The following is a 19,954-nucleotide window of genomic DNA, read 5'->3' as shown; positions in this document are numbered from 1 at the left end:
CCTGGGAAGGTTTGGGAATGAGAGTGATTGTCTGGAAAGTGGGACTGAATAGACCGTCGGTTTGTCAACACTCATGGTCTCTGTGGAATACAAATTCTGCATAATGTATAGGGAATGCACAAACTCATTATTCTTCAACTCCATAGCCTCTTATTCAGGGGACAGAGTGAGGCCCAGGTCCTGGGACAGGAGGATCAGTATGTGGTTTGTACTGTTACGCCTCAGGTCAAGTACGAGCTCAGATGAGCAGTTTGAAAAACTCAGAGCACCATGTTCTTCAGACAGTGATGTCCTGGACCCAAACCCTCTGGGTGGGTTCAGTTCTCCCGGCATGCTTGTCAAAGGAAAGAGGACAGGTCTTGAGGCTACTCTAGGGCTCCATCACATCCTAGCCTTTATAAAGGGGGTAACTTGCATGCCCTCATATGCTTTGGTACCTGGAGCACCAGAGCCCCTCCAAGGACCCTCCATAACTGCTGTACCCCAGGATGTCGGCACTGCCTCAAATAGTAACCTTTACCATCACATGTTCACTGGCACTTCATAAGGGGTTTAAGGTTGTAGGAGTTCCCCTGAGTCAGCTCCTTGGCCAGATATGACCTCTTAAAATTTAATTGACAGCGGGGCCGTGATGGCGCACGCCTTTGACCCCAGCACTCAGGAGGCAGAGGCAGGCGGATCTCTGTGAGTTCGAGGCCAGCCTGGTCTACAGAGCGAGTTCCAGGACAGGCTCCAGAGCTACACAGAGAAACCCTGTCTCGAAAACAAACAAGTGGTTATTATTTTGTGTATGTTTATGCACGTATGAGAGTGCAAGCGCATGTCTACTATGACATATGTGTGGGAGTATGAGGACAACCGCAGGGTCAGTCAGTCCTCACCTTGCATCTTGTTCAAACCACGGTCTCTGTTCTTTCTTGCTGGGTATGCCAGGCTAGCTGGCCACTGATCTCCCCAGGAATCTCCTATTTCTGCATTCAGTCTCACTGAGATCACACACCCACGCTAGTGCACCAGGCTTTGTGTGGGTTCTAGAGAATTCAAACTTCACTCTTCATGCTTGTCTTTACCCACTGAGCTATCTTCCCAACGCAGGACCTTTCATGGCTCCACCATGGGTTTCTGCAGAGGCTCGGTGGATGTAGATGATGCCTCCCACCCAAGAAGCCAATCTGAGGTGGGAGGTCCCGTCTAATGAGGCAGTTCATTCAACTTCCTGGGAACTCCCAGCTGTCCCCCAAAAAGCTATGGTTGGAAGTGTAAACGTTGTGCAGGCTCCCAGGGGTCTATCAGAAATAGAAGCTGCCAGACCCTCCTTGATACAGAGTAGTGAGTTTTCAGGGCCCAGTTTCCTGTCCAACCCCCTCCCCGCAGCAGGCTCCAGATCTCACTGCCTCCTTCTCCTTGAGCGGCTCCTCTACCACTTAGCGATGGATACAATTTACATAATGCATAGAATGTGAGCACAATAATGGCTGGGGGAGCGGGTGCCGGTTAGTGGCTCCCTTAGTGGCTCCCAGGGAGGGGAACTACCTGCTCCCACACCACTACTCCCTCCCTCAAGGAGCTGGCCTGTAATGCTGCTGGGAAGCGGGGCGTTTAAGTGCTCCGCAGCTGCCAAGGGGAGTGTAGAAAGGACTGTTCCCGGCCTGAGACAGGGACCGGAGTGACCTCAGGACAAAGCTGCACACTGGAGGAAATTTCCAAAGTCCTCAAGTTTGGAACACAAATCCACCAGCCATGCTCCTGGAGTCCACACCCCTGCTGGGCCCAGGTCCTACAAGCTGATCCTTCCTGGAAGAGGCCGCTCCTATAGGCAGGAAGCTTTAGCGAGGCTGCCATGGAGCCAGGCTGCAGCTGCCCAGGAGGCGGTCACGTTCAAACACAAAGGCAACGATGGCAGGGGGAGAATACATAAAAATTACTGGCATGGTAATTGCTTTTTATATAAATGTTCCTTTTAAAAGTTTTCCCCAGTGGTAAAGCCCCTCTTTAAAAAGAATAAATTCACTGCACACCAATTTATTCCACGCCTGTAGATGGAGTATAATGAAAGCTCTTCCGTCAACACCTGATCAAGAGGCAAGTGGTTGCCTCTTGACCCAGCTACCCAGTCTGACTGCGCAATGATGCAGTAGAGTATTGGGGTGGGGCTGGGGGGGTCTTTGAGGAGTGAGGGCTGGAACTAGCATTGAGCTCAAGATTGTAAGACTCTGGTGCAGAGCTCACCAATGTCTCAGGAGCTGTGCAGAGCAGGACAGCTACAACCACGGTGATGCATCTAATCGGAGTGTGGTACTGTGGTTACTGGAAAAATGTGAGGGCCCTCATTTTGGAGGGACAGGGTAGCATAGGCATTGATGCAGGTGATGCAGGGGAAGCAGCATGGAGAAGAGCCCAGCGATGCCTGCGGACTAAAGAAGTGTCCCCTGGATGCAGACTAAAGAAGTGTCCCCTGCACACATCCAGAGGCACAGAACCTGTGCCCTCCGACCAGCCACTGCTCCATGGGGGCCGGGTCCTAGGTGGCTTTACAGTCCAGCCTTTGAGCTACATTAAGGACATCAAGAACAACCCTGTACAAGGTCCATGATCTCCACTGCGGGGTTATTTCATCCTTAGCATAGACACACAAGTGATGCTATCTTGGCCCATTGCAGGGAGCTGCTCTCACTATCCAGGAACGACCCGGGGAAAGCATGTGTGTAATGTGAGCTCCTCATCCACAACTGAGACTTCTCAGCTTGGATAATGAATCGGTTAAGTAGTTCTCACCTGCTTAGGTGACAGAACTCTTGGCATCTGGCTCCTGCAGTCCCACCCTGCCCCATGTGTGCCTGCACAGACTTCCTCAGGCAGCTCTCAGAACCGCACACAGATCCATATGTGCCCTATGCCTGACCACACCCGTCATGTGGGACACATGCAGGCACAGGCACTCCCTCCTGTGAATACACAGACCCTCATTCGTTCACGCCTCCCGGTAGCACTCAGGCACAGGTGTCTCTTCAGTACGGACACACGCATGCTCACACTCCCTCTCAGCATCATGCATGCTCTACCCGCTCTTCCATACTCAGTGGTCAGCCAGGTCCATCTCATACCAGTCTCAGCAGGAAGGCACCATCTCTCGGTGAGTCATCAGGACTAATGGCCTTCCTGGTTGTTTAGGTGGATTCTGGCCTGGGTGTAACCCTGCCCTCTGGCCATGGTTTCTGTACTCCATATGACGAAATCACAGTATCAGACCTCCCAGAGATTCCTGGCAGCCTGTGTGTACAGTAAGGATGCAAAGCTGATGGGAGTGAGAAGCCTTACACACCAGGGGCCCTGGCACTGGAAGAGGGGAGCTGTGCTCTTGGTTTAAATCAGCGGAGGAGTGGAGAAGGCGAGCGAGGAAGGATAGCAAGTGGATTTGGGAGAAGTCCAGTGAGGACGGGGCAGCCGGGAGGCCCAAAGGCCCAAGCAAAGCTGCCTGCTACCTCTATCCGGAGTTTCCACCTTAGCTAAGATTTTGCATCACCCCAGAATGACCCATACTCCCTAGCTTCAGCTAGGTGCCAGCATATCTGCGCAGCCGGGTCTTCTCAGAGCACCTCTCCCCAGCCTGTGTCCTCCATTTCCTCATAGAAAGCAATCAGGGGACCTGTACATAGACTGTATTCTGGTAGCCACATACAGGCTTATCTCTCCCGCAGCAGCTAGCACTGACTTCACCGCTCTCATGTGGGGGCTCGATGGTACCCAAGGCCTGGTGTGACAGTCAGAGCCCCAAATGCCTCCTTTTTAATCTTTAGATTGTCTACCTTTGCTTATCCGTCCACAGAATAGTCACTAGCTGATCATCTGTTGTTATTACAGCCATGTGGCGTCTACATGCATAGCAGAGACTGCAGCCATGTATATGCACAGCCTGTTTCTCATCCTGCTGTGTACCCTGAGGTTAGGCACCCATGCCTAAGTGCCGGTCATCTGGATATGGAGAGACAAGAGCAGGGCCTTAGGGGTCGACTCAGGATCCAGCTACTTCAGTCTCCTATGTGGAACAGGGCAGCTGTTCTTCAGAATAACCAGGTCCCAAGGCTAGGAGAAAGCTGTAGGGAAGACCAAGGCTGTGGCTCTGCTGCTTTTTCCAAACATGACATTTCTGTACATACAGAGGACAGTTGTACTCAGGAAAGGTAGGGAGAGGACATCTCCATTTTCGGCCTGGTAGTGGGAAATGCTCCCTGTGCTGCCCCTGGGGCCGGCTGTGGTTTGTCAAAACCAATTACTTCTCTGCCTCTGCCAATCGCTTGGGGCACCATGAATCCGAGTCAAGTGTCCCCATGGCTGCCACCGATCCAGCGACAGATAAGAACGGGAATGGGGAAGAATACAGATTGGGTCAACTGTCCCCCACGGCCCAAGATGGAAACCCACTAGGCTTTCCATCCCATCCCCCACCTCCCACCCTGGATCGTCAAGACCCAGCAGCCCCATCACTCTTCAGAGCTGAATGTGGAAGCTGGAGACGAGAACAGAGGCCCCAGCTACTTTCATAAGCTACAGGGGCTGGGTCATCATAGAAGCTGAATTCTGTTATCCTGCCCCAAAGCCAGCTTCTCTGGGGACTTCAGAGGCGAGCCCATGCATTCACTAGAACATTCTTTCCCTGAATGTGTGCACTGAGAAGAGTCTTACTTTATGGACAGGCATTGCATAGGCATTCTTTATTGGATAGGCGTCTCCAAAATTCCCGAGACAATGGAACCGAGGGGCCTTCACTTCAGGGAAATGTTGTCTACCTGGAAAGGTTTTGCTCATGCCCTCCAACACTGCTCCTTACTTAAGTCAAGGAAGCCCAGGCCAGAAGACTCTGAGATCCCTGGAATTTTCAGCTAAAGACCCCTGCTGTGGCCCTGTTCACCAACCTCCCCATTCCTGGAGCCAACTCCTGGGGATAGCTTAGAGCTTGGTGGCTTTGTACTGCCCCCTAGTCTATGCTCTTCACTGTTTTTGTTTTTCGAGACAGGGTTTCTCTGTGTAACAGTTCTAGCTGTCCTGGAACTCTCTTTGTAGACCAGGCTGGCCTCCAACTCACTGAGATCCACCTGCCTCTGCCTCCTAAGTGCTGAAATTAAAAGCCAGTGCCAACACTGCCTGCCCGGCTACTCTTTGCTCTCCTTAAAGCGCATGAGAGGCAAGCAAGCTACTTGTTTGATAACTGGATAAATCAAGTCTGAGCTTTCTGGGATGTAAAGGTCCCTCCCCCTAACCTCTGGCATCTCCTCCCCAGGGTGTCTCTGCGTCTGGTTCCCTGGACTTCTGGCCAAGAAAACCACTACCCTTCATTTGATCACAGATGCTATTTATTCCAGCCCTGCCCAAGCTTGGTGGCCTTTATGCCTTTCTCAGTAAAATGTCTCCAAAATATGTCATGATCAGCCAGGATGAGAAAACCAATTTTCAAAATCCTGGGTTGAGCTAAGCAGAGAAGACACCCTGATATCTGAATTTTTAAAAAATCTGTGACCAACCCTTGGAACTGCAATCAATTTGTTCTGGAGATATGAAGGAATGAAGACACCTCACGCTTACGGGGCCTCTTTTTCTGGCAGAAAGGCTCTGATGCACACGCCTTGCTGTAACCAGCACCTCTGCTTCTTCCTGCTCCCCAGAGGCTCCGCCATCTCCCACGAAGACAGAACTGCTTGGATCTCCACATCACAAGCAGGAGGCAGGCGCTCAGACGGGCAGGAGGGCATGCCCCCAGGTCCCACAGTGAGAGCCCAGCCCTGTCTGTCATTCCCTTCAGTCGCTGCTCAGGCACAAGCTCTAGGTTCAAGCCCGGCTCTGCCTCAGTGTGAGCCAGGGCAGGTTCTGTCTTCAGAAGACACAGACCACCAAACATGTCTTCCCACTCCAATGTTCCTCATGCCCTGGAGATGACCTTGGATGTGCCCCACAGTGACCTCTTGTCAAAAGCTAGAAACCAGAGGCTCCTCTCTCTGTGCTTGTATCACTGACCGGTCCCATCTAAGGATATTCTTCTAGACCCCTCTGTGTCTGTGGATTCCCCAGAAACCTTGGCAGCATCTTCCTGAGGAGATGTCCAGAATCCCAAAAGGCATCTAGCAAGCACCCCTGCCTCAGCTTTTCCCTACTGAGACTCCAGAGGTGAAGGGCAGCATGTGTTTGTGCCCAGGCCCCTTCCGGGTTTTCTTATCACTATCCTCCATCTGCTAAGGCAGTTTTGACACAACACTCTCGTGCTCCCAGACAGAAGGAAGAGGGGAGGGCTGCGGCCGAGGGAGGAGCTGAGGAAGGCTGTAGTGCCAGTCCAGCGTCAGCAGGCTTGGAGGAGCTGTCGGGGTTGGGGGTACTTAGGTTGGGGGTACTTGGTGCTTGAGACAGGGAAAAAGACAAGTCCTACCTAGGGAAGGCGTCCTGGGGAGCCACCCTCTGCCCCTCTTCCTGCATTTTCTTTCTGTGTGTAAAGGTAGTAGACTTTAGCCTGGCTGGCCCACAGATGAAACAGCTTTTAGAAAAACTCTTCAAAAAATGGAAAACAATTTCCCACTAAGCCTCATTGGAGAGTGTGCATCTCAGGGCAGAGCAGAAGAGCAGCAACTGCTTCCCATCCAACACTGCAGATCCCCACTCAGGAAGGCATACTCCAGACTTCATGGTGTGTGTGTGAGGTGGAGGGCGTGTGTGCTGCCACGAGAGATAGGAACGGGAGAGGCAGGGAGTAGGCTAGGCTGAGGACAGGGTACAAAAAGGGAGTCCAGACAGGGCTTGGCCAGGCTCTGATGCACCCGCCTCTCTGTAACCAATTATGCTCAAGCAGAGGCCTCATCACGTTTCAGACGCCCTCCCAGGAGCCCCCCCTCAGCCCCATGCATCCCCGCTGGGTGCCGAGCAAGAGGACCATATGGAGGGAATAATAAGACAATTAACTTTCCATTAAAGAATAATATATGTGGGTTTTTAGGGAGGCAAGCGACAGCAATCCCTACCCAGCGGCATATTTCACACCCCAGCCCCTTACCACCCCTCCACTACAACGGGTCCCACATCACCATCATCTGCAGCAGGAGAGAGGAGGGTGCGGCTGGGCGAGGGGGTGGGGCCTGCCTGATAAGCAAGTGCAGAGCCACTAAGGAGACGGCTCTGAGGTGTGTGTGTGTGTGGGGGGGTGGTGAGCCAGTGAGGATCCGGGAGGAAACGGGTGTGGTTCCCTCATCACCCCGGCAGATTCCCAGTGCACTGCACACCCTAAGGAGCTGCCCGCTGCCTGCCTTTCAAAGGCACACACAAATCGGTGTGCGGGCCGTGGGTCACAACCTCTGCCTTTGCCTGACCCTTCTGGGATCACTTCAAACCCCTGGCACTTCACCTCACCCAAGGTTTTTCTTCTTCTGCTCCCACCCCTCTCTGTTTTGGGGGCTCCACGCCACTTCAGGGCACTGTCAACCTTGCCTTGTATGCCCGGAGCACGCGCTCCTCAAAACAGAAACGCTTCAGCAAATATAAAGCTAGTGTGCCAGTCTGCAGCGGTGCCAGCTGGGGAGGAGGGGTGGGGGCGCAGAGTGGTTTCTCAAAGGCACCCACAGAGGACCCTAGATGTTTCCAGGCTTTGGCCCAAGCTGATAGCCAGTCCAGATGTGGCACTCTGCAAATATTAATTACACATTCCTGGGAGCGCTGAGCTGACGAGCAGGAGGCATAGCCAGGGGCGGACAAGACAGAACAGGACTGTGACATTGGCACTGGTTTAGAAATACTATTTTTGGTCCTCCTAAGAGGTCAAGGAGCCACAGATACCATGGGCCTGAATCACCATGACTGGGGGTGTCAGTTGGGAGGACCCCGAGGGAGACTGGGACTGGGGATTTCCAGACCTGAGATTCTGGGCCCTGTGGACTGGTTTGGGGAGGTGCCCACTGCCTGGTTCCTTTGTCCTGACACCTGCGCTCCAGCACTTATGGTTGGCCTGTCTGAGCTCCAGGACTGGCTGTTGGAAATGACTGACCAGGACCTTGGTTTCCCTCCTGCATAAGTCTGTGACGATAACCAGTAGCACGTAGCTTGACTAAGATCACCATGCAGAAGAAGGCGGCGTGTGGGATACAGACAGAGCAATAGGCGTTTCTACCCTGATCAGCAAATTGAGGCACATGGAGTGACATGACGGGTATGTTTCCAGAGGATATGCTGTGGTCCCAGACATGGCATCTCAGGTCCCTGTCAACTGTTTCCCCTGACTCTTAGCCCAGGCAGAAGGTCTTTCCCCTGTAAGTGAGTATCTCACCAGGTCAGAAGCCTATCCTAGGGCTGGTGTACCTGATGACAGTCCCATGACTGAGGACAGTCTCTCCTGTTTTGCTTTTCACAAGGTCCCCAGAGCTGCTCTCCTTGTACCCTAGACATCTATTCCGAAGTGGGAATGTCCCTGACCTAGGCTTCAAAGAGGAGAGACCTGCCCTTCTCCTCATCCTCCTCTTGCACCCCCAAGCAACTGATGAATTATTCATCTTGATATCCTCATTATGCAAATGAGCTCGGAGCCCAAGCATATGCTCTCTACTCTCCCCCTAGGATGGGGACAATATGGTGCTGATGGGGGAGGGTGGAGAAGGGGCTCAGGAGACTTCTCTCAGTCCCATGGGCAATGGAGGGCACAGACTGCTTAGGGTCCACACTTTCATGGACTGTACAAGGCATGATTGGCAGGGGCCTGGGTGGGGCTATAGTGCACGAGAAAGCGTAGCTCAGGGGTGTCTGGCTAAATTAAGGAAGAAGAGATGATAGGTTGGCAGCAGACTAGGTGCTGGCCTAGGGTCAGACGAGGGAATGTGACAGGGTCTTCATAGGCAGCTTCCTTATCCTATGGTATGCCATGGTTTCTAACCTACAAATGGGCCACATTCTGCCCCCAGTCATGCCCCCACGGGGTTGTGATAAGGTCGGGAGGAGGAAAATGCCAAGGCAAGGAAAACTCTCCCAAATGCCACTGTCTGCAGTTTCTGCTCTCTTGCAGCTGCCAGCCCTTGAGGCTCCAAGCTCCTGGGGGTGGGGAAGCCTCCAGGAGTAGGGCAGGCAAGGGATGGAGCCATGGAGGAGGGTCTGATCACCACAGTGGCGGGGCAGGGAGGAGGGCTGGGGAGCCCAGAAGCCTGAGGAGGGGCTGCCCCAGTGGGGGCCTGGGCTGTCAGCTTGACAGCACTAGTGAGAGGGCCAGCGATAGCATCGGCAGCTGGGTCACAGCTCTGCACCAAGCATCCTCCTGACCCATCGGAACCCAACACAAGCAGGCTGCACCAGCCCTTGCACGTGCACTGGAAGGAGGAGGCCAGGGGCCCACTGGTGAGGTCACTCCAGCACCCACAGGGTTGCTGTCTTCTGCTAGAGCTATATACCTGTCCCCTCCCCCGCTGACACATCTTGGCCAAGTATTCTGTGCCAAGAAGCAGTCCCAGAGCTGTCAGCGGGAAGAGGCTGAGGAAGCAGGTGAGAAAAACTGGAGCAGGACAGAGCCACTGAGAGCTGGCAGCCGTGGGCAGCGGAGGGGTTGCCAAGAGAAGGGACGCTGGGTCAGCACTTTTTTGCCCACCTGCCATACCAAACACGGTCCTGCTCAGGTTCCCGGAGCTGCAGGCATCCTCTGTGCACCCAGGAGGAGAAAACCAGTCAGAGGCTGGGCTGGAGCAGGAGGCAGGAGCGTGCGGCCCCCCTGTCCCCTCCTCTGCTGCAAGTCAGCTGTGGCGGTTTGCTCACTGCCTGTCCCATAAAAGTCAGGGAAGATATGCTCACTGGTAAAAGGGTCTGGAATTACCCACGCTCCATCCAAAGGGAGAGGAAATCACCAACGAGGAAAAGTCTAATGATTCTGGACGGGGGTGGGGAGGGGGGGTATAATTGGCTTGCCCATTGCAACCTTACTACCTCGCCTTCCAGGCAAACTCCCCAGTGAAAAAGGATGCTCAGAGGGATCCAGGTCTTCCCAAGGTGCATATGACAGGCTTGCTGTCGATCCCATGTCTGATCCTTACCATCCAGGAAGCTCGCTGGTCCAGACAGATCCACATCTCATGCACATAGTGTATATTATTTTCTCATAGACAAATGTTCTGAGTTGCTCATAAATATGAAATCCTGGAGGGCTCTTAACTGGCATCAGATATACACAGATAAACTAATGCCCCGTAGGAAACTTGGAAAAGCGTGCACCACAAATTCCAGGGACCTACCATTCCTCCGTTAACCTACATGGTTGCACTTGGCAGTGCCCACTTAGAGCCCGGCTAGTGCGGAATGCTATTCCTGAGCCTAAATTGACTCCTGTTCCGGAACAGCTTTTCCTATAGTGCTTTCTCTGGAAGCTCTGGCGGCTTCCAAGTGCAGCTGAGTCATTGAGAGTTCACAGGAAGACAGGATGGGGGCTACTGCAGCTCAAGGCCGGCACCAGGAGAGGGAGGCACAGAGGCCCGGGCGGTCTCAGAGGCAAAGCAGAGCAAGCTCAGGCCTTCAGGCGTGGACCCCTCCTCACCATGTCACCCGCCAGTTAGCCACCTCTGATCAGCATCATTTATGTCAGGGGCCCTACATCTATAAGCTGTGTCAATACACTCACTCTGAACAGGCTAAGCCTGGAAAAGGGCTGAGGACGGTTCCCACATTCCCTGCCTACCCCAGAGGTTACAGCTCCTGACCCTGGCACTGGCCAAGAGGGATGACAGGAACAGTCACTGCTGAGCACTAGGCCTAGACACAATCCCCAGGAGTAGCTGTCTTCTCCGCTGTTCTCAGGCCCACTATGGGAAGGAAATCCCCATTACTGCTCTGCTTGGCTCTGGCAAGGGCTTCCTTACAGACCCCAGTGAAGAGACACCCTCTTAGAGCCCCACACCCATTACCGTAAGAGCTCTGCTCTCTGAGCCTCCATATCCCACACAGTGCTCAAGCCTTTAGCATGACAGCAGCACATTTTGCAGCCTTCTGGGGGTGACGGATGGCCGGCTCTTCACATCACTATTTCAAACATTAACATAATCTCCCAGGATGAATGTGGTCGCCTGCGCCTAATCAATCACCCCCTCCCGCACCTTGATCCCTCATTCCGACGCTTAACACAGGCTTGCCACTTCACGCAGACTACAGCGCCTGGAATTCCGGCCTCCCGCCCTCTTCTCTGGGTCTTGCTTTGCTTGGCCATCCAATTTACTTGCTGACAAGACTCTTGGGCTTCTGCACACCCTGTAGCTATGGTCCCTCAAGGGCCTGGCCTCCCACCCAAGGCACTGCCTCAAATACAGAGCTCGCCAACCTTGAAAACTGCCAACACCCTTCCAAACAGAAGTTTCATCAGAATGGGCCATCATTCCAACAGGTACCCAGAGAAGGTCAGACCGAGACCCCACAGAGTCCCTACTTGAGTGAGATCTAGTAGTAGCTCACTGTGCCAGAACTTCAGCGATGCCACCGCCTCTTCACTCCCTCACTTCTCCCTCATTCTCCCTCACTTCTTCCTCCCTCTCCCTCTCGCTGGGAAGCAGGTCCCAGCAGGAAAGCAAGTACACCAGCTTACCTCTCGGAGCTGCTGCGCGCCTCCAAAAATCCGCATCACACCATCAATCTCCTGTTCCAGGCGCCGGGCCCAGTGCTGCATCCTGCATCCGGAGGAGAAAGAGATGTCAGGAGGCCTGCTGGAGCTCAGCTGCGATGACCCATTCCTGGCCACCCAGGGAAACCAGGGCCGCCACTCCCTCAACTCAATTTCACCAGAGAAGGGGCAGAGCGAGCCTGTGATTTTTCCCTTGATGTCTGGCCTGGCAGCCAGGGGGGAGAGGACAGGGCGCCTAGGCTTTCTTTACACTGACAGGGCATTGCGGATGCGCTGAGGGAGTTCAGCAGTTTGGAAGAAGCTTGCAGGGAGACTATTGTTCACTATCAGGACCAGGATGTTGCTGCTCTGAGCACGGGGACTTCCGGACGCCAGAGAGGATGGAGACATGAGGAAGCTAGGTGAAGTTTCAGGAAAGGAGAGGACACTGCTGTCGCCTCCGACTCAGCATGTAAACAGGAGGGTGAGGCCCTCACTTTCCTGGGCCTCCTCTGAGCAGAAGACACAGACAGCTTCCAACTCAGACGGCCCTGGCTTTCCCAGTTCCCTGTAGTAGGAGACACTCATCAGAGACCCAACCAGAGTTCCAGTGCGGAACACCCAGCTCCTTCCTGGAGGTCTGACAGGCCCCTGAACCGCAGGCTTACACAGGCTGCCTGTACGCTGGCACCACCAACTGAGTATTTAAAAGCATCTCTGTCTCTCTCAGCTTCCTCTGAGATAATTTGGGGCCATCTCTTGGAATGGCACAAGAAAACGTAAGAATAGGTGAGCCAAGGATGCTATAGAGGAATTTCTGTGCGTGGACACGATGAACAGGTGTCCATATGATCCTGTATTCTCAGCCCTACAACCATGTTAGCATGCTGTAGACAAGGCTCTTCCAAGAGGGTCCATAAGGGACCCTCCCCAGAGATGTAAAGAAGCCATGGCCTCATAGAGCACAATGGAGTAGGGAGAAGTCAGGAAAGTTACAACTGTCCCCAACACCTTCTCAGGGCCAACATCCCCTAGTGTCACTTAGGGCCAGGACTCTCTCTCTTCTGGCTCTTTGTCCCACATTCTTCCTCAGGCCTGTGATGGGGAGGGGGCTGGCTCATACCATTGTGTGTGCCCGGGTCGGTTGGCATGGGAACTCAGAGCAGGAGGCGGGCAGATCTCTAATTGCAATTTGCCAAGCTGAATGTCAGGACCGTGATGGAAAAAAAAATCAACATCAAAAGGAAGCAGTATTAGCTTCAGCTTGTTGTGGGCTGAGCCATAGCCTGACTCCCAGCTCTGCTCCCCACCATAGAGCAAAGTCTAACCTCACACCTGTGTAGAGGCCAGGCTGTAAGCCTCAGCGGCCAGCCTGCAGAGGGAAAACTGCTGCTCTCTGCCTGACTCCTCCATCCACCAGCACCGATGCTCCGGCCCTCATGGCACGAGGACAATGTAGCAGGTGGCTCTTTTGCGATCCTGCAACTACAGAGCCTTGGGGGCTAAAAATGGAGAGAGTCTCACATAGTCAGAATGGGTAGAGCCAAGGACCGGATCTTCAAAGACATCCATTAACTCTGCCCGGACTCTAAACCTGGCCCCAGCCGTTCATTGGCTTAGAGCACAGGACACCAATCACAATCTTTCCTGAGTGAATACACAGAAGGGCGCCCACCATGTGCTAAGCACAGTACCAGCATGTCACATGCTCTCTGGCTTCAGTCTTCAGAGGCAAATGAAGTTCCCAAATTACAGATGAGGAAGTTGAGGGTTTTAAAAAAAAGGGGGGGCGTTTAGTGACCCATCTAAGGATACTCTTCCAAAAAGGGTGAACACGGCACTTACTGCAGAAGTTTGCGAGGATCACAAGAACTGACACAAGGGTCACCATGCGCATCTAACTCAGCACATCACCTTCAGTGCCTGAGTCTGTGGTGAAATATTACTTAAGATTTAATAAAGCCACTGGAGAGCAAAAATGCAGAGCTAACTACAGTCATAGAGCCAGGCACACACTTTTAACCCCAGGACTCGGAAGACAGAGGCAGATGGATCTCTGTTAGTCCAAGGCCACCCTGAGCTACACGAAATTGATCCAGTCTAAAAGAGAAACAGCTCACACAAAGATGATCCCAGCACTTGGGGGCACACGCCTTTAATCCCAGCACTAGGGTGGTGGAGTCAGGAGTGATATCGTTGGGCAGAGAGGGGAATATAAGGTGGGAGGAGACAGGTGCTCAGAGGATTGCAGTCCGAGGTCTGGTGGAGAGCAGTGCAGTCTGAGGATTCGTGGAGACAGGGTCACCCATTTCAGTCTGAGGTAGAGGTAACAGCTAGTGGCCTGGCTGCTTTGCTTTTCTGATCTTCAGCTTGAAGCTTGAACCCCAATATCTGTCTCTGGGTTTCTAATATTCATGTTACACGAATCAGCCACAGCGGGAACATTTACACCACAGAAATGGGCAGATGTTAGAAATCACAGCACCACCACCACAGCCAGCAGCAAACTGACAAGAATTTTAAAATTCTTCAAGAATTTCAACAATGTATTCTGGCCATATTTACCACCTCTACCTCCTCCCAGACTTACCTTTACCTCCCAACTTCATTTATTTATTTATCCATTCATTCATTTGTTTGTTTATATATTTATAGATAGTGTCTTACTGTGTAGTTCTAGCTAGCTCTCTGTGTAGACCAGGCTGGCCCTGACTCACCTGCTTCCACTTCCTGAGTATTGGAATGAAAGTTGTGTGCCTGGCTCCTCTTTTTTTTCCTTTTACTCATTTATTTTTAAATACCCCACTGAGCCCCACATGTGCTGCCCATATTCTTGTGGGGGGCAACATCCAGTGAGGTGAGACTAAAGAAAACCAGTTATCCCTCCCCCGGGAGCTATCAATTGTTGATAGCTGGCAATATTTACCAATTCATCAATGATTCCACCTGGGTATGGACTCTTTGCTAGCATTTATATAGGCCCTTGCTTCTGGAATCTCACAGAAAAGTAAAAGACAATTAATTGGAAAAAATAGGCATGGATGCCAAATTTTTACTTTGCTCAGACAACACATTATTAATATAATGACCATCATTTCATGTAAAAGGGCTCTTTCAACACTAAAATCATTTTTAGAAGAACCAAATCTTTGGACAAATTCAAATTTTTCCATAAGACATACATATACACTCTCTCTCTGTCTTTGTGTCTCTCTGTCTGTCTGTCTGCCTGCCTGTCTGTCTGTCTCTGTATGTGTGTGTGTCTCTGTCTCTCTGTATGTATCTCTGTCCATCTCTCTCTTTCTCTCTCCCTCTTGGATTTAGGAGCAGCTCTAGTCCTTATTCTGGCTTAGTCTGGTATCCTAGGCCTCATCTTACAGCCTATCAGTACAGGGCTGAGGAAAACAAGCTACTCTGATTCTTCACCTAAACCAAACCAAATTAGGAAGGCAACGTCTGTGTCCAGGAGCTAAAAAGGACTTGACAGGTAATCTATCTCATTGTCACACAGATATGACTTTGTGGGTTCTAGGGTTTGGCCAGTGGCCAGTGCTAGCTGGGAGGGGGCTGATATACAGAACCGAGGAGCCGATGAAGTGAGTACGCCCGCAGCATTCTTGTCTTGAGGCTAGAAAAACCACACAGCAAGCCAAGTTCAACCCTGGCAGAGGTATAGCTGGGCTTAACCCCACAGAAAGGCATGGGGGCTTTGGGGGAGCGAGAGAGGCAGCAGAGTCTATAGCCCCACTCACACAAAGGTAATGGATCAAATGCTGCCCGTGCTCCTGTGGACTTGGACCCATGAGCCGATGCCAGTGCCCGCTGGCCAGATAGTGTTGCCCCCAGGTCATACTCCAACAAAGAGGTCTACCTGATACATCCTCAGATCCCGGGGATTTTCCATCCTCTTCGACGAAATGACACTGCTATCTCTAAGTGCTTGTAAGTGCCAAATTAGCAGGACGGTGAGGGAGGAGGAGGCGGTGCAGCCGATAGGAGGAGAGGATGGAGACAGTGCCTCGCCCACCCTGGTGCCTGAACCCCTGCTTTACAGACAGGAAAACCAAGACACCTGGAGAGGGGTACAGAGTCACACACTTAGAGGGAAGCCAGCTCCTCCAGGCCCGTCAGCCCCTCCTTCCAGGACAAGGCAGCTCCCCAGAAGCCTCACGGGAGACCGCCAGCTGTGGAGTCTTGGAGAGTCCTGTCCCCTTGGAACCTCAGCCTTCCCACCTGTCAACAGGATAATAATAACTGTCTGAAGATTGTGATGGGGTGGGGGGCCTGGGGGACTTAACTTGGCTGGTAGCGTGCTTGCCCGGTGCCTCGTCACCCAGGTGTGCTGGCGCACGCTTGCAGTTGCAAAACTTGCAAGGTGGAAGGGAGGATCCGAAGCTCAAGGCCAGTCTAGAACATACCCACAGGGACATCCTGATGAGCAGTAACCATACAGCATGGCCCCTAAACGACTGGCCAGTCATACACTATGGCCTTTATCCTCAAAACTGAAGGGCCTGCTGAGGGCATGGGGGGTGGGCCACAAAGGGAGAGAGAGCGTGGTACAGGTGGCATGTTGAGTCAGTCTAGTAGGAAAAGAGTCTGCCACTCCTGGAGCTTGGTCTCAGTCTCTAGACCAAGAGGAGTGTGTGTGTGCGTGTGTGTGTGTGTGAGAGAGAGAGAGAGAGACCATCAGGCAAGAGAGCAAAGTCAGCCATATCTGATGTAAAGAGCTGGTGGTGAGGAGCCCTTTAGTACACAGAACCATCCAGAAGCCCTCTAGGAGGCTGGGAGGCTCTATCCAACCTCAGGTGGGGGTCCCCCAGCCTTGAGGCTGGCTGCAAATACTCACCCTGACTGAGGACAGGAGAGGAGAGAGGAGGGCATGGAGGAGGAGAGGGGGCAGGGAAGGGACAGGGGAGAAAGAGAAAGAGTCCGTGTGCAGATGCAGCAGCATAGATTAAACTGTTGTTGGCTGTTAATTTTATATGTGAAGTTGTTGATCAGAATGTGATTTAATTGTACAGTATAATCCAGGCTTTTGGAATAAATTATGCAGAAAACTCATCTATAATTAAACAAATAAAAAAACCAGAGACAGGTGACACTGCAGGTTCGCCCTCAGAGGGCATGGGCAGTGTGGGCAGCCTGGACTCCGCAAAGGGGCCAGAAAGGAAGGGGAGGGACATCGTGCAACAGCAGACACACTCCTGGAAGAGGCCAAGGCCCTGGGAGGAAGGGACTCAGGCCCCTGAGTCCAGCCTCTGCAGGCCTTTCTCACCACACGTGGGGCCTGCTTCAGCAGGGACTTGAGCTCGGCAGAGCAGCCGTCATGTGTAAGGGCAGCGTGCTCACTGGGGCGGGATGGCGAGAGGAGCAGGAGGGCAGGTGTTGGGACAGGGCTCAGCGGGGGCAGGCAAGGGTGTGAGGGGGCAGGCACAGCTGGAGCCTCTGGCTGCCAAGGGCACAGTGAACTGAGCTTGGCACTGGTAAAGGCCCAGCTCTCTTGCTTCTCTCCTGACAAGCTGGCCAATTATCCTCCCAGCGTTGGGGGAGGCAACAATTTAAAATAGAGTGCTATTCAATTATTCTGATTATATTTCAATTGGCCTGCCACCTCCACCTCATCTCCCTCACAGGCTTCTGAGAGAAAGAAAGACAGGGCAAGAGGGGGAGTAAGAGATGGAAAGACAGACCAAAGATTGCTGAGAGCCACAGCCAGGCTGGTCTGGCCTGGGGAAGATAAGTTAGCGGTCTTCACGGGGTCCACAATACTACGCTGGCCCACAAGAGGTGCGCTTCCCTCAGGGGCATTCAATGCTCTCCCGTAGCAACTGTGAGCCACCTCCCCTCTCCTAGGCTCCAGGCTACTACAGGTGGCAGAAAGTTCAAGGCGGTCCTTGAGAATCATGGCACCTCTCCTGACCATGTGTGCGGATGATCTGTCATACCTGAATGCTCAGGTCCAGCCCTTGCTATTCCAAACTCTTAAGGCAGATGTGTGCTCTCGAGTTTTCCCATCTGGAAAATGAAGATTAAATTGACTCCCAGGCCCGAAGAGGAGGCAAGCGGGAGTTTGCCTCACAGAAGGACAGCTACTCCACATACTCACGTGTACACCAGTCTATCCTCCCACCATCCAGTCTCCCTCAGATGGGCCTCCAGGATGGCCACACCCTCCCTGTGTCCTGTTTCTAAAAGCCTTGGGAGAGAGAAGGGACTGCTGAGTCCCTGGATCCTTCCTTCTACGGAGCCCCAGCATTTTTCAAAGCTCAGCACTGGGGGAGGACCCCAACCCAATTTGATCATGGTCTTGTCAAAGTGACTTGTTCTCCAGAGGCCAAGCGGGCCAAGCCATCACTGGTGGTAAGACCGGAGAGGTAGCCTTGGCTTCCCACAGCATGTGCCGTGCCAGGGTGGAGTAGAGCCGGAGTGTGCTTGCTGGGCTGATTGGTGGTGGTGTAACAGCCCCCTCCAAATCCACGAGCAGATAAAAGGACTCAAAGGGGACTAGACATCATCATCAACCTATTTGTGACTCAAGGGGACCTTCAGAGTGAGAAACCCGAAGTTTCCGACAGCCCCTTCCCATCCATGCAGCCCATTTGTCGCTAGGGACTCACAGGCCCTGGGGAGTTGGCAGAGGCTAGTTCTGACGATGCTTGAATTAGTACCGACTCCCTGCCTCGTCTACTCAACTACGTGTGTCTTGGGACCCTGCCCAAATACTGCTCCGTAATGAGGTTATTAATTATGGGGCTGCCCCTTCCTTTTCTTTGCTGAAAAAGAATTTTCCTTCTAATTGGCGCTTGGCTGGGAGGCAGCAAACTTGTACCCTGGCCCTACCCCCACCCCTTACCACACTAATGGTCTTTTGCCTTCAATTAGGGCACTGGGTCCACCCAATATTTACTCATAATAGTCTGCTGGGGGAGGAACAAAGGGTTGGAGCCAGGAAGTCTTGTCACTCAGGGCCAGGAGAGTCCAGGTGCCCCACTTGGCCCGGAGAGACATGGAGGAGATCCAGGGTCACAGAACAAATGACTACAACACCCTATCTCGCCACCAGCAACGAGGAAGCTGGCGTGCAATCAGGGAGGACTGTGCAGTTGGGTAAGGCTTTAGTTAGGGACAGAGGGCCGAGAAAGCGATTCCCTGGTGGCAGTTAGGGATGGCGGTGAAAGTCTGAGTCTCACTTCTGTTTTCCCAGGTTTTGCTATGTAGGTAGGACTGCCTCCTTCGGGTCTGGATGGAGTATTCTAGTTACACTGAGAAACCGCTAAAGTAGATTGCTCTAGCATCCAGGGGACAGATTCTATTCAGCAACCGCGGCAGCAGTGGCAGAGGGCTGGAGAAGGCAGACGGAAGAGGGAGGAGGAAGGTCTGTAGCAGGGAAGCATGGAGAGTGGTCAGCACTGGCAAGGGCCTTGGTCCAGACAGGGCAGGCCAGCAGATGGCCTTGGTGGGTGGAAACCCTACCCCATCTTTCTTCCAACCACTTCCATGTACCAGGCCATTCCCGATGAGCCACATACAAATCTCAGTTTTCCTAACCAAACAGGGGTGTCCCAAGGTTCCCCAGACCACTCGAGGATTCGTGTCTCAAGAGGTATGACTGGAATCCTTCCTGTCTAGGGTCTCCCAGGGACTGCATTGTATTATCTTAACCTCCTCAGCAGCCCAATCATAATCTCCAATCTTCAGGGGGAAACTGAGGCAGACAGCAATGGAGTAAAGTCTCCGAAGTTGCATGACTCAGAGTCCAATCAGAATGACTGCTCTCTCCTGAGGACACCGGTCTTAAACGTCCAGCTGCTGATGTAATATGTAATATGCTGATGTAATATGACTCAGAGTCCAATCAGAATGACTGCTCTCTCCGGAGGACACCAGTCTTAAACGTCCAGCTGCTGATGTAATATGGCCACTTAGGTGTCTAGCAGGTCTCTGAATATGTGTGAAGAAAGCCTGTCCTTCCCCCTGGGGCCACTACCTTCTCCTTAGTCTTTTACCTCTGCTGATGGTCACCCCTCTGCTTAGGCCAAGCTTTTGGGGGTGACTAGGAACCTATTTTTTTCTCACACCACATCCAACTTGTTGTGCAGAACCCACCGGCTCCACCTTCACAATGCACCCCTCCCACCCCCACTAATCACCTTTCTGCCCCCACTCGCAGTCTGGCCTGGGTGGCCATTGTCTCCCCCGGACCTGCGGCAGCTAACTTCCTGACTGCTAGTTTTTGCCTTGGCATCTCATCTCCCCAGTTTCTTGACAACTGGCCAGGGTATCCTTTTGGAATGGTGTCCTTCCTATCTGCAGCAAGATTAGTTCCTGGACCCAGGAGGAAAAGCCAAAGTCCACCGGTGGCCG

General features: G+C 52.8%; 1 protein-coding gene across 9 annotated transcripts in view; it reads right to left on the bottom strand.

Moving 5' to 3' along the window:
* The window catches only part of Cacna2d2 (calcium voltage-gated channel auxiliary subunit alpha2delta 2), a 130,526-nt gene that overhangs the window by 93,079 nt on the left and 17,493 nt on the right, over positions 1-19,954 (bottom strand). For 8 of the 9 annotated variants that reach the window (XM_040739812.1, XM_040739814.1, XM_040739813.1 and 5 more), the window contains exon 2: positions 11,573-11,654. In XM_040739812.1, the coding sequence (XP_040595746.1) occupies positions 11,573-11,654 (82 nt within the window). Of the gene's footprint in view, positions 1-11,572; positions 11,655-12,710; positions 12,730-19,954 lie in introns of those variants that run through there. The other variant, XM_040739818.1, reaches the window with a different exon arrangement.

This window comes from Mesocricetus auratus, unplaced genomic scaffold (assembly GCF_017639785.1).
Source record: "Mesocricetus auratus isolate SY011 unplaced genomic scaffold, BCM_Maur_2.0 Super-Scaffold_100691, whole genome shotgun sequence".
NCBI lineage: Eukaryota > Metazoa > Chordata > Mammalia > Rodentia > Cricetidae > Mesocricetus > Mesocricetus auratus.
This window is presented reverse-complemented; position numbering and strand designations above follow the sequence as displayed.